The 24,292-nt window shown below is 37.1% G+C and overlaps 2 protein-coding genes and 1 pseudogene across 3 annotated transcripts; 2 read left to right on the top strand and 1 right to left on the bottom strand.

Annotated features, from left to right (window-relative positions):
- The first annotated feature begins 5,746 nt into the window (after positions 1-5,746).
- LOC114162838 lies at positions 5,747-7,376 on the top strand. 2 transcript variants are annotated; one of them, XM_028046816.1, is made up of 3 exons: positions 5,747-5,918; positions 6,207-6,851; positions 6,964-7,376. In XM_028046816.1, exons 2-3 carry the CDS (start codon positions 6,231-6,233, stop codon positions 7,174-7,176), a joined length of 834 nt encoding a protein of 277 aa, XP_027902617.1. In that variant the 5' UTR covers positions 5,747-5,918; positions 6,207-6,230; the 3' UTR covers positions 7,177-7,376. The 2 variants fall into 2 exon arrangements, with proteins under 2 accessions (XP_027902617.1, XP_027902618.1); XM_028046817.1 differs by lacking the exon at positions 5,747-5,918 and adding an exon at positions 5,940-6,104.
- Positions 7,377-13,948: 6,572 nt separating this feature from the next.
- LOC114163605 lies at positions 13,949-16,072 on the top strand (annotated as a pseudogene).
- A 1,781-nt stretch (positions 16,073-17,853) lies between these two features.
- Positions 17,854-23,957, bottom strand: LOC114162721 (probable glucan 1,3-alpha-glucosidase). Its single transcript, XM_028046682.1, has 6 exons — positions 22,314-23,957; positions 21,284-21,557; positions 20,999-21,134; positions 20,259-20,469; positions 19,871-20,077; positions 17,854-18,622 (listed from the first exon to the last, which is right to left on the bottom strand). The coding sequence occupies exons 1-6, from the start codon at positions 23,862-23,864 to the stop codon at positions 18,254-18,256; spliced, it is 2,748 nt and encodes a 915-aa protein (XP_027902483.1). The 5' UTR covers positions 23,865-23,957; the 3' UTR covers positions 17,854-18,253.
- Positions 23,958-24,292: the final 335 nt, after the last annotated feature.

The raw sequence follows: 24,292 nt of genomic DNA, 5'->3' as shown, positions 1-24,292 counted from the left end.
GTGCTAACGTTTTTGTTTGAGTCATATGTCTAACATGTTCCTTTGAAGCTTTCTTTTCCTTGTTTCAAATACTTGACATGTTTTGTAAAATGCTTAGCCTGATATGCATGTACCTTGAATTGATTGATTGAACCCAAACATAAGAGCTAAGTGATCACTTTCATCTAGCAACTCTTTACCAATCTTTACTTCATTCTAGAATCAATTTTGAAATATCATTTGCCACTTAAATTTGTCTTGGCCAAGAGCTTCTAAGCGCATTTGTTGTCTAAAAATAGTTTTTCTGAGAGTGACAAATTACACTTTAAAAGAAATTTGTGCCGAAAGTTACTTGTTGCATTGATTATAGAATTGAAACATCTAAGTTGCATTGATGAGCATAGCAAATTAGTACCATCGTTGTAGGTTTCTAATCTTTTTAGTATATGTAGTTAGCTAAATTTTATTTGCATGTTTAAATGTTTCTATAGAGTTTTCGTGATAGCTTTTCTCTTTTAGTCATCATAAATATTTTGTCTACAATATTTTTTCCTTAGTGTGTTATTTGTAACGTCCCTACTGGAAATTACTTAATTAAAATAAATAAATAAGAAATGAAGATCAAACGACATAATATTATTATTCCCAAATGCAGGAAAATTCAAAATATTTTTCAAGGCGCCACAATTTAAACATAACTAAAATAAGAATCTTATTACAAATTCCAAAATCCGACAAAAAAGAAGAAAACATAAAATCCCTAGCTCAAAGTTTCCCAAGCTAGCCCTCTCTCTGTCGCTATGCATCAACAACATCACCTGGAATATCATTTGCTCCCATGTGACAAGTCACACGATCATCGTCAAACACAAACAGAAAGGGTGAGCTTATAAACAATTAACTCATAAGTTAATATAAATTAAAATACACCCCACTATTTTATTTTAGTTAGTTCTTGGCCAATACCTTAATACTCCAAGGCTTTTCAACCTTCAATCACACAAATAATTAGCCATGGACTTATGATTTATGATGCTCACACGAACCTGTTCGCTCATGGTCCTGCCTCTACGAACCTCTTCGCACGTAGTCCTGCTATACGAACCTCCCCGCTCGTAGTCTTGCTCTACGGACCTACCCATCCGTAGTCCAACACACGTGATCCATCAACTACGGACCTCCCCGCTCACAGCATCTCTCAAGTGTGAGCACGAAACATACGAACCTACCCGCTCGTATCCCCACACGAAAGTAACAAGATATGAACCTCCTCACTCATATCATCATGTGTTCACCACCATCCATGAACCTACTCGCTCATGGCACAACATCTCCTGATCCAAGTCCACATCAATGCGTACAAACAACACATGCAAGCCAATACCTGCACCACTATCGCCTGACACAACCTAAGCGTCATCAGGCGAAATTACTGTGCAGACCGCCTGGCGAGACACCCTGATAGCTTATCGCCTAGCAGTCAGAAACGGCCGCTAGGCGCTATACCAGTAGCGCACAACTACTATTTTTAACACCTATAATAGACCATAATTTGATACAATGCATCTCAAAGTATTTCCTAACTCCAGACTCATAAACACCTATATTATCTTTGAATCTTATAAACATACACCTCACTTTTATCCAATTGCTTCCAAACTGTCAAAGTAACCTCACCAAGTCCTCACCACATACCACACTCGATGGCACCCGTTTTGATCACAATTCCTAATGACAATTCAACACTCTTAAGCAATATATACTTATCCCCTTTATTTAAAATTTCCATCCATCCTTATACTTATAGGCCAAAAGTCACTAATTCCCACATTAAGGTATCTAAATTCTTAACCCCTCTTAATTGGTACTCTATATCTTTTCTTCTTATCACCCAACTAATTAAATCACCAAGACAAATGTCCATATTCATTACCAAACCACTTCTAATATAGCATACCATCTAACTTCTCCCCTTGCCTTAATCATAATGAATTCCCGGGCACTAATTCTCCCAATTTTATTGAGCAATTTCTCTATTCCAATTCGCTCCAATAACCTCTCTCACAACCAACCCATTCAAGGCACCTAAACTACCTTTATACCAGTCGTCACCAGGCGGCAAACAGAGTACCGCCAGGCGGTACATCAGTATTTGGCCATAAACTCCAGATTTCTATACTTGTGAGGAATAGAAATTCCCCATAATTTTACCCACCGGATTGGTTGGACTAGGTCGGCCCGACGATTCGGACGGGTCGTGCTCGATGACCTGTATAGACTGCGCAGGCCCGAGACCCTGATGGGCTGAGCTAGCTTGACGACCCGAACAGGCTGAGTTGTGTTGGCCTTAAGGGCACAAGTTTTAGAAAATTCAATTTAAATTTCTTTTATAAAAAATGGATTCTAGATTTTAAACTTGATCCAAATATTTGGACTAGATTTAAATCTTGATCCAAATATTTGGATCTGGATTTTAATAAAATCCAAACTAGTTTTGCTAAAAAAATGGATTTGGGTCAAAAATCTAATCCAATTATTTGGATCTAAAATGGATGTGGATTGGATCATTAAAAATCCAATCCATGCCCACCCTTATTATATGTATCTGTGGGTCCCGCACAAGCAACAAAGTAATATAAATATATATAATCACAACTTGAAAGCAAAACGTTGCACACCACCATGCTAAGTCAAATCACCATTACAAACCTAAGAAACCAAAATTGTACTATGCCTTTGGTGAAAAAGAAACGTGAATAAACAAACTTTTACGGACCAAGGGTTTTTCTCTAAGATAGTATAATATTGAGGAAGAAACAAAACTACACCACCCATGGAATCCAAACAATGCAACTTACATAAAGAGAAACCTTAGGTATCTCCTCACACATGAACATAAGCCACCACCAAAGTTTTGGCATAAGTAAAATAAACCACTCAAAGAAGCAAGCTTCAAGAAGATTTGGAAAGAGAAAAGAAATCCCATGCATTCAACCCAACGTAACATTCACGGTGGTCTTTTAACCAACCAAAGAACCCACTCACCACGAGCAACAACATGTCCCAAAGCGAAACCAACACAACACTCATTCTCGTTTTATGTTTTATACAACAATCATCAAATGTAACAAAAGATAAACCAGGTTTAGTACGTGAAGATAAACATCCAAAGGTTGGCTTCATTCATCAATCAACAAGAAAACAAGAGAATAAAGTAAGGTCAAGCTCCCTTACGTGGAAATCCCGCTAAAAGTTACTCCACTAACGCTCTTCTTTGCTCTAACTTTAATCTCCACCCTTGAGACCTTCTCCAAGCCTACTTTTCGGTTAACACTTTATTTTGTTCTTAAAGTCTAAGCCTCATAATTCCCCTGTCTGCCAGATTCGTAGAACTCACCTCCAACTCTTCACCTAGTCAAATTCGTCACAAAGGCAAAATAAAATATTACCTCCAACTCTTCACCTACTCAAATTCGTCACCAAGGAAAAATAAAATATTATGATTTTTCTCTAGAAAAGATTCGAACACACAACCACACAATTACCAAGCCAATGTACAACAAATCAACCAATTCAGGTTTCATGATAATTTTTATATATTTAGGATTATATTATCATTCATCACGATCAAACATATTATTAAAAATAATACGCAATTAAAATAACACACAAATTGCATACATAGGACTCAACCCCAAGTCCCCTCATAATAATCAAATACTCTCAACCATTTAAGCTAGTACTATTTCACATCATAAATCCCAACATTAAATGTCATAAAATTTCTCATTATCCGCATTTATTAAATAGTTATTTATTTAATTATTTAAATTTATCGAATCTTACAAGGTTCATATCTAGAGAGTCGATAATGGTCAAGCTCGTGAGATATAAAATTTACCTTGTCATGATCGGAGAGCGGCATGTGCACATTATAACTATAGCTCTTGTACGACAGGAGTGATAAAACATAATCTTGTGCAGGGTCTCAGGGTGTTAGTCAATACACCAATCCTCCGAATGTTAATTGTGTTTATTGTATGTTATATGAATGGACTGTGAAAGTTTGTATGTTTGGATGCAGATTGTATGAATTGTGAAGGTTGTGTAGTTATCTTCTTAATTTCTAGTATATTCTATATTAAAACTTATAAATTTTAAATTATCTCTAGTTTACCATTTTTTTATGTGTTGGTGTTACATACCTATGATCGTTAATTCCACGAGAGAAAAAGATAACATAGGATTTGAAGAGAAGAAACATTGAGTCGTTAAAGGGTGTTAAATGTTGGGAACAAGTTTAAAATTTCATACTATAGTTTATGATATTATGTATATGTCACTCCTAATAGGTTTCATTTGAATATTATTTGAATGTTTAAGTTTTGGTTACCAAATGAGACTCTATTTAATATTATGACCTATATTTTATGAATTTTGCTTTGATATAATCATGTAATTTTCATCAGATAATAAGCTTTGGACTGCTATTTATGTTAGAAAGTTATATTTTATTTTATTATAATTTTTAATAAGAATTTCTTCTTTTTTACATAATTTTTTATTTCCTTTTTCAACTATTTAAGTCAATTATAATCTTTTTATAAGAGTAAAATAGTCTTAACAAAAATGATATTTTTGTATTTCTAAAAAAAAAATATCAAATGAAAATAAATAAATTTTTGGTATCAAAATATTATTATTCTTATCTATCAGAAACATAATTGTGAACAAGAATTCAATAAAGATATAAATGTTAATAAGAATGGAATTTTGTTTCATAAATTACAGAATAGTATAATCATCTTTAATCTCTCATCAAATTTTACCGGAAAATTTATCACTCCCTTCTATGTTCTCCTTCATCAAATAATAATATTGATTTATTCCTATCACTTTTGACAAACAATTGTCGTCTTATTTTATGTTCTGGATGTCCTAATTTCACAAGGTAATGGCGCTAAAAGAAAGAGAATGAGAGACAATTATCATTTAGAACAGGTTTCTATTACAACTAAAAGTAGAATTTTGAGTTCCACTGAATTAGTATTATTTTCTAATCTACCATTTAGATATCTTTAAGTTTATGTTAATGTTTCTAATGTTAGGTTAACGAACATGAAATAGATTTCACTCAGGTCGTCGTCCAACAAGTAACCGACTATAGTATTGATGGACCCAAAATAAAATTAATACTAAAGTAATACCTTAATAGTAAAAAATGTCAATAACATAGCCAACATGGTATTATATTTTTTACTATTATAATTAGTATTATAACTTCTATTTAAATTATTAGTTATATTATAGTATTTTGGCACCATCAAAGATATAAAGAATGCTTATCTAATAATAACACAATAAAAAAAAAACTATTTCTAGTACAATCATTATATTCATGTATAACACAAATAAATCATTATATTCATAATACACATATAAAATAGTACAAATATTTTGTCCCTCCTACTGGACATGGGAATTTATTTTACGAAAGAAAAATAGATTGTTAAGAAAAAAATGGCTAAAAATTTATTTTGTTTATCAACCGTCATTGTGAAAGGGTTAAGATATGAAGCACAAAGGATAAGAAAGAAGGAAGAAAAAGGAAAGAAGAACTGTGTTGGGCATTATGTATAACTAGAATGTAACACGTGCAGATCATTGGACAGTGATAAGCTAACAGAGGACACGTGTCGTGCATGCTGCATTCGCGTGGCATGGAGCAGTGCATGGTTCTTTATCTTTCTTTGCACCAAATTAGGATCATAAACTCATCCTTTGCTTCGTCTCTTTCATCGCCTGCGGCAACGCTTCATCATTTTCAACCAAAATTTCTACTTCTTCCTTTTCCTCTCTCCAACACCTCTCTTCGTACACCATTTTCTCTTTTCTTTTTGCCCCCGTCACCTTCTCTTATCTTCTTCACCACCCTTCTTGTAAGTGTCTATCTCATCACTTGTCTGATATATTTCTCTTTCTCTGTTATCTAAACACCCAGCAACCACTTTAAATTTTATATATTTTGATTGAATGATTGCAAGCATTGTACAGAACATAAACCTATATAGATACAGTTTTATGTGTAATAATTCAAATCTACGACAAAAAGAACAATATACAAGGTTAATTGTTCTTCTTATGGTTATGATGATTGTCGGGGATGATGATGTGGTGTTGTGTGTGACAGATGTTTATGTAACGCCTTTGTTTAATTTTGTTTCTAGAGAAAGTGAATAAAGAAGAAGAAAATGTCTGGTGTGTCTGTAGCAATGTCTCGTCCACCAGCACCAACGGGAGAACAAAGGGTGTCTTCAGGCGGCTCAAAGTATAAACGGCGATCAGAAGAGGGAGCACAAGGTGGTGGCATGATGGGTTCACTACGCATGATAGAGCTTCAACTTGTGGCCTTCATTTTGGTGTTCTCAGCAAGTGGCCTTATCCCACTCCTTGACCTAGTTTTCCCTGTACTTGCCTCTGCTTACATCGTGGCACTCTCATATTTTGCCTTTCCGACAAAGTCCTCATCATCAGCTTCATCTGGGTCGGGGACTGAGCTCTTCAGAGGGAGCAGAATGTTCCGAATGTATGTGGTTGTTGGAACCACCGTGGGGTTGTTCTTGCCTCTGGCTTATGTTCTTGGAGGGTTTGCAAGAGGGGATGAGCATGCTGTGCGTTCAGCCACCCCTCACTTGTTCTTGTTGTCCTTTCAGATATTGACTGAGAACATCATCGGAGGGTTGTCTTTGTTTTCACCACCTGTGAGAGCCATGGTTCCCATGCTCTACACAATCAGAAGGATCTTTGTGGATATTGATTGGATTCATGATGTCTGGCTCAACAAGACTTTGCCTGTCAATGCCAGGTTTCAGGTACGATGTTAATCAGAAATGGTCCTTTTGAGTGGTGATTTGGTTTCTATGATTCATTGCATGTATATGTATGAAATGAATGAGTTTCAAGTGTTGCAATTAATGCATGCAGGACTCGGCGTGGCATATGTTCGGGAAGTTTTTGGCAGTGGCCAATCTGGTTTATTTCTCGATCAATCTATTCGTGTTCTTGATTCCGTGCTTCCTTCCAAGAGCTTTTGAGAGGTATTTCGAAGATAAGGAAGAGATCTTCTCTAAGTCAGCAGAGGAAAAGCGATCTATGGTTCACAACAAATCACAATTTCCAGAAAAGAAGACAGATTAAGACCCAATTTCACTTCACTTGCAATTTTCAACACTTTCAGCAATATTTTTTGTTTTTTTCTCTTAGAAAATGTTTATGACTGTGTATGATGATATGTGTGAGCCTGTGGCTCCTTCTTTAGATTAAGAAACTATGTGGGTTTTTTGATAGATTTTATGTATCATACATGTTAATCCTAATCTGAATATTTTCTAGACTCTTTTCCCCTTTGTTTAATAATATATTAATAGCCATCTTAAAATCTCGACACTTTGAATGATATCTATATTTCTTTGATATACAATGAAGTTATAGAAAAGAAAGACCCTTTTAACACTTGTTTTTTATTGGCTAGAAAAATGGATGTCTATTTGGTTTCTTCAAGTTCTCCCCGCCCCCGTCTTTTTTTTGTGTCATTCGTTTACACATATTTAGTGTCAATGCCCTTTGTCTTACCAAACCTCAAAGTAATAGAACAATTTTTTAAGAAATAGAACGGTGTTTTGTAAAATTAAAATTAGTCTATACATGAATTAATTTATGAGAATACTTTTTGTAAAATTTATTTTTTAATTTTACATAAATTAATTTTAATCTATAAAGAAGTTAATTAGTTTCTTTTCTATTTTTCTAAACATTTGTAGAGAAATTAATCAAAAAATAGGAAAATTCAACTGAAGAATCGGATTTGGTCAGAGTTTTATGAATGTACACAGAAAATGGCACATAGTAAGAAAAACATTGCATCTGCATTTTTATGATAAATATTAGAAAATGAAATGATATATAAAAAAGTGAGAAAAAATTATAATCAAATGTATATATTGTGAAAATATCTACTAGTCATTACTCTAACCAAATGTATATATGTGAAAATGTTTACAAATCGTTATATTCTAAAATTCTGAATTTGTTTTTTATTCTCATTGTGTAGAGGTTTCCTTCCATTTTGTTTGGTAAGAAACAGTTCTTCTGTCTTGCGGGAAACAATCCGTGTATAATTGATACAATATGCGGTATGCCTCAATAGTTAAGAAGACTAACTAAATAGTCCACATTATTTTTATTTGTTTTCAAATTACATAATGTCACTAATGAATTATTATTACAAATAATGCATAAGAGTTTATCTTGTAATAATCCAAATTTATTACAAATAATGCATAAAAGTTTATCTTGTAATAATTCAAATGAAAAGTGATTTTAGTGTAAACATATGTATATAAAAGGCAGGCAGGTGTTAACCTCCTATTTTAGTAGATAAATCTATCCAAATAAAATATCGTCCAAATAAAATATTGTATATATTATAATATTCAAGGGCATGAGATTTAAAGTATAAGGATTTCGCAACCATTCAAGTATTCAATATAGAAAAACTAAGGCACATCATTGTACCCTTAACAAAACAGAAAGATTCGATAAATGACCAAAAGTTTGCTCATAAGCAAGAAATTACAATATAATAATAATTCTTCAACATGGGCTCAACAACGAGCTCAACAGCAAATCCTGTCCAATTAACCTGCAGCATTCCCGTCGTCATTGCAATTACTAAGAGTTCTCATATCTGCTCACATCAATAAATTGATGATCATCGTTAACAGAGAAAACCACACACGAGACACACAAGCAAACAAAAAGGGTAAGCTAGAGTAAAAAAGTTTTATCATACAATTGAACATATGAATTTAAAAGTCGAGAACACATAAATCACCCAACCATGTGATAGCAACCAACAACAAGACTCTACGACACATTTATCTGGATACATATAATTAGTCGGATTTATTGGATTCTTGCACTTTTGGTGGCCTCTACTGCTCTGTAGAGCCCTTGCTATAACATCCCGATCAGATATTACGGATTTAAATATTAAAATAGAGAAATATAATTAAACTACATTTACTGAAATATCATTTTCCCAAAACACGAGAAATTTTAAAACTTTTATTACCTCAACAATAATCCAAAAATCCATGATAAAAAATATTATTATAATTGTCCAAAAGTCTAGTAATATCCATGTTTATAATTTATTTGAAATCATAAAAACAATATAAAACCCTAAGAAAATCCTTCTCACAAGTCTAGCCCCGCTCCGGCTCTACGCTCCACCAGAACCACCTGCAACGTCATCTGCTCCCATGTACTGCGTACACGATCATTGCCAAACACAAGCAGATAGAGTGAGCTAAAGGAATATAAACATATACAACAATTTATATAACAAAACACACACATTAAAGGAACTTCATCCTTTGGTCTCATCACACATAGCCATCACCATGTAATCCATGTTCTACGTCTTTGGTTGATAATCTCAAGTTATCGTTGATATCCAACCTACAAGCCACCACTTATAGAACACATGCAGGAACACTCACTATTCCGAGCCACAACACAAAGAATGCTCATATTACCCTCCATCCTGAGCCACAACTCTAAGAATACACCAGCATCTGACCCTTGAGATATCGCCAAAGCCTCGTAGACCACGCACCTTCAAAGCAAGCAAAACCCAATGTTTGCTTCATCAAAAATCACTTGGCGCTCCACACGAGTCGCCAGGAGCAAAAGGCTTCCAGACTACCTGGCGGGGAACACGTGCCGCCAGGCACCAAGCACCTCTGATGCTACTATTTTTACGAGTATCGCCTGGCGGGACAACCCTTATCACCAAGCACTACAGGCTTCAATTCTCTACTAGTTTTGTAGCTATCGCCTGGCGGTCAAACACCACCGCTAGGCGCTACACCAGTACTTGCGCAATACTGGTTTTTAAGCACCCACAACAAAGTAAAATCAATCCATTCACATTTCATATATATATATTCCCCCTTTAAATCCATGCTAGCATTCCATTCTAACTTATGAATAACGCATGCCCAAACAAATATAAGTAGCATCACTCTAACAATTTAAGCACGTGATCCTATGCACCAATGCAAATTAATATTGACACACATGCATTCACCAATAACCAATTCTCCACATGTGACTAACCCAAAGGAACATTCAAATTGTAAGAGACTTACCACATAACCCAATCATGCTTCATTAGAAGTTACTTGAAATTATCAAGAGTTTAACCATGTATTTCAAAGACTCCAAAATCAACAATATTGAGTAACGTGTATCTCTAGCTACTGTTCTCCAAATCAAATCTCCATTGTTCAAAGTGAAGAACTACATGTTATGGACCACCTGTCAAAATTTCACCTAAATCGGACAGTTAACGAACCGGAAAATGCAGTTTTATGAAAACTGCGCAAACTAAAAAAATGGTGGCGCCTAGCGCCCAAAAATGAGAAAGGTGGTGCCTGGCGGGAGTAAACTACCGCCCGACGGTTCCTGTTGCGCGAAAAGTACGTAAAATAGCGTCTTTCGTGAACAAAACACCACGTACCTCTGGTGTGGCGCCTAGCGGCCAATTGGGTGCCTCTAGGCGGTTCCTGCTGTTTCAATCCCCTATAATTCTTCTTCCACTCGATTTATGATCCAATAGGCTGCATTCACGTATTTATATTCACTATTCCTTCATAAGACTTCTTCATATACGAAATTCCACTAACCTTACCACTTAATCTAGTGTGACTATGAAATCCCCAATTCATCAACCCAAAAATTGATATTCATGCAATTTTCACCCAATCGAACCTTCAATTTTATATACTTCAGCGAATTCGGGCTTCCAATCATTTCCAAACAGTTGGCACTATCTTTTCCCTTAAACAGAATCAACCTAGAAACCCCAAAACACTAAATTCGAGCCAAATTGACTCGTGTCGCCTGGCGGGTGTTCATCACCACCAGACAGTTCATCAAAAACCCAGAAAACTGGGTGTGCAGTCACGTGTCGCCTAGCGGCGCGAACCTTGCCACCAGGTGGTTCCATCTCTGGAACCCCAAAATAACCCAGAAAAGGATGAGTCGCCTGGCGGTGGTTCATCACCCGCCAGGCGGTTTCTGGAAAATTCCAGAAACATGAAAATTACATGATATAGGCAGGTTATATACATCCAATTTTTCATACATTTCATACCATTTAACAACACGAAATAAAAGTACGGTTCCAGCTCCCCTAACTTGGATTCCTCGCTTTGAAATTGATTACTCGCGTTTTGCCTTGGTTCCACAATGATTTTCTCCCTTGCCTCCACTCAACCACACGTAGCAGCCTTCACTTTCTCTCAATTAGCACAATGTATGCTCTGTTAATCCACCCCTCACAGCCCTCACAAAAACTAGTCAAGAAAACTCTCTCACTTTCCCTTAATGTTCTCTTTAAACATGGCATAATGGTGGTTAATGCTGGAAAACAAATTTCCATCATTAAGAGGTGTAATTGCCTTTCAAAAGCCATTACTTCATGAGTTTTCCAGCCTATCTTGGCTTCTAGGATTTCCTTGCCCTTTCACATTCATGCCAAAAGAAATTTTGGCAAAAAAAAAAAGTTTAGTGTGGATTCACCAAGGTTTGAACCCATAACTATGCTAATGTCAAACCAATACACAACCCTTTAGCTAATTCATGTTTAATGATAATTCCTATAAATATAGGATTAAATTATCACTCATTATAATCAAGCATATTATTAAAAATAATAATAAAATAAATAATATATAATGACATACATAGGACTTGAACCCAAGTCCTTTCAACACACTAAGTACTCTCAACCGTTTGAGCTAGTACTTTTCCACGTCATAAACCTTAACATTAAACATCATAAAGGCTTCCACTAACCACATTTATTAATTAATTAATTTCATGGGTCTTACACTTGTCAATGGGTTTCATCCTACCACACACAAGGTTAGCCTTCAAACATCTAAGGCCATTATCCTGCCAAAGACTAGGGCCTTCTGCTACTCTCACCACTTGAGTCAGTACGCTCTATGTGAGACTAACTGACTCTTTAAAGCTTCAGAATGTAATCCTTAATTGAATCCTTACTTAATTATATACTGAGACACCACCACGAAATCTTACTAAGAGGTTCGTGGAATTACGTCCATTACTTGAGGCACCACCATGAGCTCTCACTACGAAGGTCGTGGAATTACGTCCTTACATGAGGCAACACCATTAACACTCACTAAGAGGATCATGGAATTACGTCCTTTCATGAGGCACCACCATGAACTCTCACCAAGAGGTTCATGAAATTACGTCCTAAACCATGAGGCACCACCATCATGGTTGTAAAAATCATGACCGAAAACGTAAGATCGTACGAGTCTACGATCTTTTGCATCCTCTCCGATCCCGTTCCACTTAAAATACGCGATCTTCAAGAATCGTGTTGGATCGCCGGTGTAAATCGCAACTCAGCTGGGAGCGACGATTTCGACGATGCGGTCCCTTCCAATCGCGACGGTGCTAATCCCTTCCAAACAGTGAGGAAAAAATGAGAAGACCTTGTGGCGGCAGTGACAACTGTAGCAACAACACCTTTTATCACCAGTGTCGAGTGTCACGGCAACGTTGATAAGGACTTTCGCATCTCGCAACAGTAGCACCAGCTTCGCATCTCACAGCGACAGCACCAGCTTTACATCTTGCAGTGGCAGCAGCACCAGCTTCGCATTGCAGCGACAACAGCAATAGCCAGCTTCACATCGCAGCGACAACAACACTTTTTAACCTAATTTCCAAAAACCCTAAATTTCTAACCTAATTTTTTAAACTTTCAAAAAGCTCAATTTTAAAAGCCCACTCAGAAGTAAAACCTGCATAGTAAAACAATAGCTGCAGGTAAAAGTAACTTTTTTAAAAAAAGTTACTATCTCCCTCTCTGTTACATTAGAATCAGTGACATGATTTAAAAATAAAACCTTAAGGTAGCATCTGCTGGTGAGCCAGAGGTGTTAAAGGTTAGGTTGGGGGTTCGATTCCCACTGGCAACAACCAACCAGTATGAATGGACGGAGAAGGATGATGGGTTGGGGTGCATTGGGCTGTAGTAACCTGACAGCCTCTGGGGCCCGAGGAGGGATAGCCAGGGATGTTACAAAAAAGAGATGCTACCAGTTGGTAGCATCTGCTGGTGAGCTAGAGGTGTTAAAGGTCAGGTTAGGGGTTCGATTCCCACTAGCAACAACCAACCAGTATGAATGGACGGAGAAGGGTGATGGGTTGGGGTGCATTGGGCTGTAGTAACCTGACAGCCTCTGGGGCCCGAGGAGGGGTAGCCAGGGATTTTAATTTGCTCCTTAAAAATTAAGAAAAATATTTTATCAGATTAAAAATTCTGCTCTTTAAAGATTAAAAAAATATTTTATTAGGATTAAAAAATCGGCTCCTTAAAAATTAAGAAAATGTTTTATTAAGATTAAAAAATCTGCTCCTTAAAGATTAAGAAAATAAAAAAAAATCGGGACAACTTACCTTAAAAAAACTATTAATTCTCTCTTTGCTGCCACTTTTTACAATTAAAAATCACTAATTTCCAAAATTAAAAAGTGGGACAGTGATTGTTTACTTTAAAAAACTACTAATTCTCTCCTTGCTGCCACTTTTTACAATTAAAAATCACTAGTTCCCTCCTTTTGCCAAGATTAAAAAAACTACTCCCTCTTCTTTATAAATAATAGAACTACCACGACACACATGACACAGACTACTGTACTACGCAGTAAAATTACCATTCCCTCTATTCTCTCTATTTTTTTCACTACGTGTACCCAAACGTCCATTCCCTTTGCTTCTTCCACACCATCACCACACTAATTTTTCAACTTACACTATTCACGACATTCAAACTACAGTCCACTTTTGCATTATTAAAATGACTTCAAAATCTTTTATACCCGTGGCTCCAAAAAATGCCCTAGGAAATAGGAGTGATATAGCATGGAAGCATTGTAATTCTATTGGTGGGGATACTAGAAAGCTACAATGCAAATACTGTTAGAAGGTAGTAATAGGGGGAGTTTATCGATTGAAGCATCACTTAGCTGGTACTCAAAAGGATGTTGGTGCTTGCAAGGATGTTACTGATGAAGTGAAGAAAGAGATATTGGAACTTGTTGTTGGTTTGCAACAAAATTTAAACAAGAAATCAAGGCTGAATATGGAGGAGGAAACAGTAGAAGCTAGTGAGAAAAGAAAAAATAGTGAAGCTTCAAGTCCTACAAATATTTTTAAGAAGAGAGTAGTTGGTACACAAACTACCATCAACAACATGTTTAAGAAAGGTATGAGAGAGGAAGCTTGTCAAGCAATTGCTAGATTCTTCTATAACAATGTTATACCTTTCAATGTGGCAAAAAGTGAAGAATTCATTGCTATGCTTTATTTGTTTTCAAGACATGGTCTTGGATTTAAGCCTCCATCTTGTCATGAGATCAAAGTTAAATATTTGAAGGAGGAAGTTCAAAATACATCCCTTGCTTTGCAAGCACATAGGGATGAATGGAAAAAAATGGGATGTACTATTATGATCAATGGCTGGACTGATAAGAAAAGAAGGACAATAATAAACTTCTTGGTGAACAGACCAAAGGGAATTGTGGTTTTGAAGTCCATAAATGCCTCTTCAATATCTAAAATAGCTGAGAAAGTTTTTGAGATGATGGATAGCATTGTTGAAGAGGTGGGAGAAGAAAATGTCATTCAAGTTGTCACCGATAATGCTGCAAACTATAAAGTTGCTGGCCACTTGTTGATGACAAAGAGAAAAAGGCTATTTTGGACACTGTGTGCTACACATTGTGTCGACTTAATGTTAGAAGATCTTCTCTAATTTGTCTATTACAACATTTCACAAAAGGAAGGGATTTGGTGAGGCTAGGTGTTACCCGTTTCGCTACATCGTATCTGACATTAGGATGCCTACATGAGAATAAAGGAGCTTTGATTAGAATGTTTACTAGCAATGAGTGGAAGTCTAGCAACTTTGCTAAAATCAATGATGGTAAAATAGTTGAAGATGTTGTTTTAGATAAGGAGTTTTGGAAGAATATAATAACTTGTTTGAAGGGTGCATTGCCTTTAATTGAAGTGCTTCGATTGGTTGATTCGGATCAAAAGCCAGCCATGGGATTCATTTATGAAGCAATGGATCAAGCAAAGGAGAAGATTCAAAAGGCTTTCAATGCTGTCAAAAAAAGGTATTAGTCATCTAACTATTTATATTTGTTAATTGAAAACAAAAAACTAACTCAATGTAATGTATTTTGGTTAGTTATTTGCCTTTGTGGAACATAATTGATGAAAGGTGGGACAAGTAGCTCCATAGGCCTTTGCATGCTGCAGGCTATTTTCTTAACCCTCAAATGCATTATCGTCCCGGATTTAAAGCAGATTTGGAAGTGAAACGAGGTTTGATGGAATGTATAACTAGGATGGTCGAGGATGAGGATGAACAAACTCTTATTGATGTTCAAATTGATGCTTTTAGAAAACGAGCAAAATGTTTTGGTTGTCCTTTGGCTACTAGGTCAATTAATTTAAAGACTCCAGCAGATTGGTGGGAGTCTTATGGTGATGAATATCCTGAACTCCAAAAATTTGCGATTCATGTATTATGCTTGACATGTAGCTCCTCCGGATGTGAGCATAATTGGAGTTCCATTGAGATGGTAAGTTAATGTTAGAATATATCATTATAATAAATTACTAGTAGTGCTCATTTATCATATTTTTCTTTGCATTTGTTTAGGTCCATACAAAGAGAAGAAATAGGCTAAAGCAAAGCACAATGAGTGATGTTGTTTTTGTTATGGCCAATTCAAAATTAGCCAAGAAGAAACAAACAAGAAAACCAGCTCGAATTAACATTGATGATTGTTCATCCGATGAAGAGTGGATTATGGAAGATGAGCATGAGCAAAATGAAGCATTGGATTTGGATGAGAACTTGATTCCAGTTGAAGTTCAGAAGATGAAACTTTACATAGTCAAGACTTAGATATGGTTGATTTGAATGACGAAGGAGATAGGAATGATGGAGCTGAAGATTGTGAATTTAACTTAGAAGACTATTTGGTTTAGAAGAATCATTATTTTGTTATTCCTATATACGTAGGATATTGATTTGCACCTAGTGATGTGCTCTTTTATTTCATATATTATAAAATTTACTTATGAATTTTGAGTGACAATAAAATTTGTAGGATCTTACGATCCATGTTACGATCTTCCGATTTACGATTTATATTTTCCTTTACGATTTAACGTTAGATGTGTGATAGAGAGGGAGATAGTTTTTAACGTTTTTATTTTTAAATCATGTCACTGTTTCTAATGTAACAGAGAGGGAGATAGTAACTTTTTTAAAAAAAAGTTACTTTTACCTGCAGCTATGGTTTTACTGTGCAGGTTTTACTTCTGAGTGGGCTTTTAAAATTGGGCTTTTTGAAAGTTTAAAAAAGTAGGTTAGAAATTTAGGGTTTTTGGAAATTAGGTTAAAAAGTGTTGTTGTCGCTACGATGTGAAGCTGGCTATTGTTGTTGCCGCTGCGATGCGAAGCTGGTGTCGTTGCCGCTGCGAGATGTAAAGTTGGTGTTGCCGCTGCGAGATGCAAATTTGGTGTTGTTGCTAGATGCGAAGCTGCTGCTGCGAGATGCGAAAGTCGTAATCAACGTTGCCGTGAGACTCGACGTTGGTGATAGAGGGCGCTGCTGCTGCAGTTGTCACTACCGCCACAAGGTCTTCTCATTTTTTCCTCACTGTTTAGAAGGGATTAGCACCATCGCGATTGGAAGGGACTGCATCGCCGGAATCGCCGCTCCCAACCAAGTTGCGATTTACAACAGCGTTCCAACACGATCCTTGAAGATCGCGTATTTTAAATGGAGCGGGATCGGAGAGGATGCAAAAGATCGTAGACTCGTACGACCTTACGTTTTGGGTCGTGATTTTGACAGCCATGGGGTAAGGTTCTGGAAAGAACCCTTTTTTGAACCAGAACAAAAGACGGGAAAAAGAAAGGTAAACGTTGGAACTCAACTTACTTGGAGGGAAACGCACTACCGACTTGGAGGAAAGGAGAAGTTCACTAAAACCCTAGCAGAGCTCTTTGCCTCAGTAGTGGAAGGTGAAAGGGTTCCTGTTTTTGTTTTCTGAGAATGGGGTAGAGTGAGAGGGATTGGGAAAGGATTTTGGGGCATCCTATGGGCTGACCTTAGGCCCATTAGTTAAGGCTAGGTCCTTAGACGTTTAGGACAGGAAAAAGTGGATATTATAGGTGTCTAGTAAGAAATAATTAGTGTTTTCCTTATTATATCATATAATATTCAGAATTTAAAATGATTTTACTTGTAAGATTAGAACCATTTATCTTTTATTTAAAAGTTTGATAGGTTTCTTACCCATTGTGATTATTTTTTGCAAGTTCATTTCGTTAGTTCGTAATAAGTTAAATTACAGTTAATTTATTTACGAAAGCAAGGAATATTACATGTCAGGATAATAATATGGAACCGTGTCTCAAAATGGAAAAAGACATTTGAGGCTTATAAGCGAAAGACCGACTCTAATTAATAATGTGCTTTCCTTTCGTAAAAATAGTAAAAAATAGAAAGTAGAGATTGGAGTACTAGCTAGTTAGTGGAGTGTGATGCGTGCATTTTACTTTATAAGGATTGAGGGGCCCTGAGGAGTGGGTGATGTTTTTGGAGGATCATCGTGTCTTATACAACATATCAGTAAACCCTGTTGAGTTTCTCATTATGCACATACTCACGCATCTTAGATGAATATCTTCTATTTATTAAAATAGAGAGTTCACTATTCAAAAATGGTAACTTAGATGTAGTAGCCTATATTAACGACCAAGTTATTGCATTAATCACAAACTTTTCCCAAAACAAACGGACCATTCCAGATGACAGAAATTTATCGTTATCAACATAACTCTTGCAGACAATGGAATGGCAACTTCCAAATATTAATCTTTCGAGTTATCAAGTCCTACATTAAATAAGCCGCTCAAACTGAGTTGGTGCACATATTCGTCAACCAGTGCTTTTTCTGTCTCCTTGCCCCAACAACTATGCTCTTGAACTTCATATCGACTCAACTACAGACAAAATCTCGTTTTGCACTATCCGTAGCATTGAACATTAAACGCTTCCCTCAACCAGAATTGTTAAATAACTGTTATAGTCCAGTCTTCTGCAACACGGACATTAGGTTGGCGTACAGTCACAACAGCTGGTGCGCGTGCCCTTAAAAACCAGAGGGGGCCAAGTTCAATATCGATCTTTTGGTTTGATGGCTCAATGAGTGCATTTTTTGAGCCAGAAGCTTGTCCCAGCAGGATAATCCTCTCGATGAAAGCATCTGATGAATAACGCTTATTGCTACCTGAAGCAGGTGCCAGGTCTATGGAAGTGAGTTTCCCATTCGAGAAAATAAAACGTCTATGGATATAGGCCCCTTGCAGAAATTTAAAGCTGCTCCCATCATCAATGTAGAGTTCACCTTCAGCTGATTGGGAACTATTCAGAGCTATAACCTGTCCATAAAAAATTTATAAAAATTATGAAGAAGTAAATTAGTTGTCTACTTTAGATTACTGTCCACAGTTATCCGGACAACACAGCATTTACCGACTTGCTGTCTCAACCTCATGTACGCAATTTTTTGGTTGAAATGCAAACAAATAAGCAATCACGTCACGTTACTCAAATAGTCAATATCCACATGGTTTTTACACACGTCAGCGGAAAAATGAGATTCAGATCTTTTCTTGGATGTTATTTATACACAAGCACACATGCAATTACTCTTGCAATGCATAAAGTCATTCAGTTTATTGGTGTTATACACATCCTCATAATAGAATAAATTAGACAAAAACACAAGTGCACACATACGCATTCAACATTTTTGTTTAAATCATAGAGAAGTGAGAAAAATGAATGTTAAAATGCATTATATTTGCTTAAGATGTGCCTCAATGTTCAAAGATGGCCTGATTCCAAGTACCATGTGGGGCTAACTAGCAATCGAATGTCAAAGTGAGACAACCCGACTCATTTTTTGACGAACTAGAAATTTTGAAATCTGACTCAACCCACCACAAGTTGGTAGGTTAAATAAGTTGACTCATTTATGCATATTTTGCTCTCCCAACTTGTTTTATATTTTATTGTAATATAATCAAAGTGGATTGACTCGACCCGCCTTTGTATAGTAGTATACTTGGGGTATTCACTTGTTTCACTATTACCCACAATTAAGAAGTCAAATTATAAAGATATTAAGTAAAACTCAAAATATTAACTTACATAATTGGACAAATAAATAATTCAAATACTATTGAAAAACATTCTAGTCTTTAGAAAAACAAAAGTGTCAACCTACATAATCAAAAGTAATAAATAATTATAATTGAAAAAATTATAAAAGGTTGTTGAAGATGAGTTACAAGTCAATTCACCTCCAACCCAGCTTAAAAGTTAAATGAGTTGAATCTAATTTATCCCACATTAAGAAAAACTATATTTTTTTCCAATCAAGCCAACTAGAACCCGTGGTGAGCCAAGTTGGCTCATGAGTTCGAGTCCATTTTGACACCCTAACTAGCATAAACTTTGTTGTGATATATGTATATATGTATGACAGGAAAGGGTTTTGAATAGAAAGACAATAAACCACGACCTAGTAAATAACAGAAAAGGTAAGAATTATGTCCCATGAGATATATCTGACAATAAGAATATTCACAAAAGAATTACAGTAGATCAACATGAATACATACCAGGGTGTAGGGATCATTTGCCATCTGAGTGGAACTTCGCCGAAACCGGTCTTTCCTAGCAACAATGGTCCCAGCTCTTTGAAAAGCTGGAATGCTCTCCTCAGTAACCTGCAGCTTGTGTGTCACCCCTCCCTTGTACACAGTTCCAGTTCTTAGGTCATACCAGGATTCTTTTCCAGGCAAATAGACCGAAGCATGCTTAGCTCGCTGCCAGCAACAAGCCATTCTCAAACTTAAGTCAAAGATCACAAAAGTAGAACGAAATAATATGCAAAGGAAAACATATATATATATATATATATATATATACACACACACACACACACACATGTGTGTGTGCGTGTTCTGTGCATGTTGTGTGCGTATATATGGAAATTGATTAAATCACCTCAGTATAGATCCCTTGCACTAAAAGGCTACTCCCAACCATGAAAGCTTCGTCATTGCTAAAAGTAGCTTCATCAGATGGGAATTCCATCCACAGTGGACGAACCACAGGAACACCAGTAGTGTTAGCTTCCCTGAATAATGTGTAGAAGTATGGGAGAAGCGCATAACGAACATGTATAGCATCTTTAATCAATTCTGTATTTCGTTCTCTGCAATATCATAAAGATAATCAATTTACAATGTTGACAAACAGATACCTATACAATGCCGGCCACATATGATAGTCAAGGCACACAATAGATACCTATAGTACATATACATGAAATTCAACTTTTATAAATTCAAACATTAATGTCACTATTAACCATGTGCATGTGGGGGAGAGATGTAGCCACATGGAAGTTATTTGTCGATTTCAGTGATCATGTGCCCCTGTGATACGAATTAGCAATTACAATATTATAATATGGACATACAGTTCAGTTCCACTTCATTTACATCTAAGATTCGCATGGTATTTCATGGGACGGTTCATCCCTTGATAGATATTAGCCTGGTTTTTAATACATCCTTCTCTTGAAAGAATGTTTCACTGGTTTTTAGAGGCGTCAGCTCTTAAAACAAAGACATGAACAGTAAAAGAACTGCTTTTTAATTGTTGGGCTGAAAGGAGTACCCAAAAAACCTGTAATATCTTAAATTTGGGGCAAAGAAATCTTGGAAGTAAAGCAATTGTACCCAAACAACCACGGTTCTCGTCTTTTTGTGTCATGATGGGCATGGGCCCTAAAGAAAGGATAGTAAGCTCCTAGCTGATACCAACGAACCAACAACTCAGGCTCAGGATTCCCAAAAAATCCACCAACATCAGCACCTGCGTTATGTACAAGAGATATGAATAAGATATATGAACAAAAGGGAGAATTTTTTCTAACTCATACAAATAAATGTATTGAATTGCTATGAATATGCAAAGAAAAGAATAATGAAATAAAAATACATTGTGAGAAGGGCAATACCCACCAGAGAATGACATCCCAGTAAGACCAAGGGTCAAAATCATAGGAATAGAAACTCTTAGGTGATCCCATTCGGCAGTGTTATCCCCGGTCCAAACTGCTCCATACCTTTGACTTCCAGCAAATAATGCTCTCGATAAAACAAATGGCCTGTCATTCCCATCACCACGCTTCACTAGACCATCAGCTGTTGCCATGTGGAAGTAATATCCATAGGCATTATGCAACTCTCGATGTTCCACGCCTCCGTAGTGTAAAGCATCTCTAGGCATTGTCACCTATATACAATGTGTGTAATCATATCTTCAGTTTCACTATCTCTAGGTGAGCATTGGAAATTTAAACAAAAAAAAAAAAACTCCTTAAGGGGCTTAATAGCACAATGAAAATGTGGATCACTTGGACAGGATCTCCAACATGTTTGGACAGCTCTTCCCGCTTTTTTTTCAGAACTATTAACAATATGGGTTTGGTTTGGTTTCACTCGGACTCAGCAAATTTTGGAATCTCCCTCATATCATGAGATTATACAGTGGTAGAATCTTATCTTAGTTGGGGATTTGTATTTGTATTCATCATACTCTCCTTTTCCTCTTTCTCCCGAAGTGAACTTTTATACAACAGCCAACCTATCATTGAGCACCACAACACACTCATGGACATTAACCATGATAGCGTGACTGATAAGTTGGCTGATCGTGATATTAACCTCTACTAATCTACTACATATACGTTTTTTCTTGTGTTAAAGATAATATTTAATTTATAATAACTAGTCCTAAATTGTGATTCCTGATTATTAGAAGTCAATATTGTGCTAAATTAATACAAACCTTGCATCATTTTAGAGGCTCATGAGATCATAATGCTGCTCATTCAAAATTAGAATGTAAACAGATGATGAAAGGGAATTCCTTCAAGCACACAATTTTTATTCAACCTCAAAAAACATTGAAAATGAATACTCTAAATTCCTTATCTTAAATCTAAACAAGTGAAAAAAGAGAAATGAATGTTGGAATGAATTAGCGTACCTCTGGACCATTGAAAACAGAAGGTTCATTCATGTCGTTCCATATGTAGAGCGAAGGCGTAGAACCAACATAATTCTGGTATGAGAACTTATCAGCCCACCAGGACCTAATTTCCGGGTTCAAAGTATCAGGATACGACGAGGAACCCGGCCAGCACCAACCATCAAAGTCTTTGCCACTGGAATCCTTAACATAATACCCCTTCTTCGACGCCTCTTTGTGCAAATAAAAATCATCGTCCCGCTTAATGTGAGGATCAACAATGGTAACCATGTGCCTCCCTTTATCAGCCAACTTCTTCTGCATCTCCTCAGGGTGCGGGAAAAGAGTCCTGTCCCAAGTGAAATACCTCTTCCCATTAGTGTGCTCAATGTCAAGCCACAAAACATCATAAGGAATATCCAACTCATCAAACTTAGAATCCACATGCTCAACATCCTCCTCATCACGGTAATTCCACCGGCACTGATGATAGGCAATTGAAAACATCTGGGGCATCGCCGGAGTTCCGGTGACCGCCGTGTACTGTTGCAAAACATCCTTAGGGCTTGGACCAATGAAAAAAAAGGTATCCACAACACCAGCTTCACTCATCCACAACGTGTCAATTCTGTGAGAAGGAAGCGCGATATGAGACCCTGCAGACTCGGCTTCCCAGCCAGGGGCAAGAACGTCGATTTGCATCTCCGCAGCGTTGAGCCAGAAAAACCCAGAACTACCCCTGGTTTTTCCGTGAGAAACCATGAAGGGGATTGAACCGTAGAGGCCGAAAGGAGAATCGTGGATGTACTCGAAGACATCGAGGTTGAAGAGACGGTAGGGTTCCGATTCTTCAACGTTTGGGCCTCTGGTGGGCCTTAGGGCGAGAGTGGTGGCGCGTTCAGGGATGCCATATACGAAATCGGCGCCGTAGAAAGATACGTCGAAGGAGATTGATTGGGGACCGTAGGGTCTACGGTCGGTGTGGGAGCGGAAAGTTTCTTCCCAATTGTCGTCTTCGGATTTTGCTTTCAGCTGCTCGAAGTCGAAGAGACCGTGGGAGTTGAGGGAGATGACACGTTCGCCGGAGTTATCGTCGCGGACGAAGAGTTCGAAAGGGTCGTGTCGGATGACGGCGGAGTGGCCGTCGGAGAGGTATACGGAGGAGGCGAGGCCGTTATCTTCCTCCGAAAGGCGCGGAAGCCAGAGCTTGGAGGAGGTGAATTCCGGAACGACAACGTCGGGGACCTCGAAGCGTTTCTTGGGAGGGGAGAGGGAGGGGTCTTCATCGATCTTGAGACGGAGGATGCCGTGTTGGTGAACGGAGAGAGTGAGGATCAAGGGTTTGGCTTGGGGTTCGGATTTGGGGGTGAGTTTGGCGGTGAGGTCACCGTCGGAGATGGTGACATCGGTGGCGATGAGGGAGGAGGAGCCGGGGATGCGGGATCGAGCTCGCTTGCAGAATGGGGTTTGGTGGCAGGTTCGGAATTCCTCTTTCTTCCATGAGAGAACGCAGGTTAGGTGGGAGCAGAGAAAGAGGAGAAAGAGGAAACGCAGCGTTTTGATCCTCATCTTCTCACTGCTAAGAGTGACGAGTGAGAGTAAGTTGATGCAGAAATGGTTATGGTTGTGGCAGTTTTCTTTAGCATGTCCCTCACGCTTGTCCAGTATGATCACTTGACTTTTTCGGCTTTTACTTGCGCATCCCTACAATTTCTTTTCGCACCCGCTCGTCTTTGAATTTTTAAAAGGATAAGTATGTAATTTTCATATAAAATTAAAATTTATTTTTGTTCAAAATTTCCACATATTTTAGTTTTTAAATTTTAAAAATAATAATTATAATCTTTTTAATCTAATTAGTTAATTTTTTTTAACATGTTAAATGTGATTCATGCATTCTTTCAAGTTGTTTACATCCTTTGACATATTTTTGTTTTAATATTAGTGAAAAATGTGTTTTGACACAAAGAAAATATGGTATGACTCCCTGACGTGAA

Source organism: Vigna unguiculata, chromosome 9, assembly GCF_004118075.2.
Source record: "Vigna unguiculata cultivar IT97K-499-35 chromosome 9, ASM411807v1, whole genome shotgun sequence".
NCBI lineage: Eukaryota > Viridiplantae > Streptophyta > Magnoliopsida > Fabales > Fabaceae > Vigna > Vigna unguiculata.
The sequence above is the reverse complement of the archived record's forward strand: the minus strand, read 5'-3'. Positions and strand labels throughout refer to the sequence as shown.

Coding starts and splice junctions, on each gene's coding strand:
- LOC114162838 (XM_028046816.1), top strand. CDS start 6,231: ATGTCTGGTGTGTCTGTAGCAATGTCTCGTCCACCAGCACCAACGGGA. Junction 6,852..6,963: donor CTGTCAATGCCAGGTTTCAG/GTACGATGTTAA, acceptor TAATGCATGCAG/GACTCGGCGTGGCATATGTT.
- LOC114162721 (XM_028046682.1), bottom strand. CDS start 23,864: ATGAGGATCAAAACGCTGCGTTTCCTCTTTCTCCTCTTTCTCTGCTCC. Junction 21,558..22,313: donor CTGTTTTCAATGGTCCAGAG/GTACGCTAATTC, acceptor CATTGTATATAG/GTGACAATGCCTAGAGATGC. Junction 20,470..20,998: donor CGAGAACCGTGGTTGTTTGG/GTACAATTGCTT, acceptor ATGATATTGCAG/AGAACGAAATACAGAATTGA.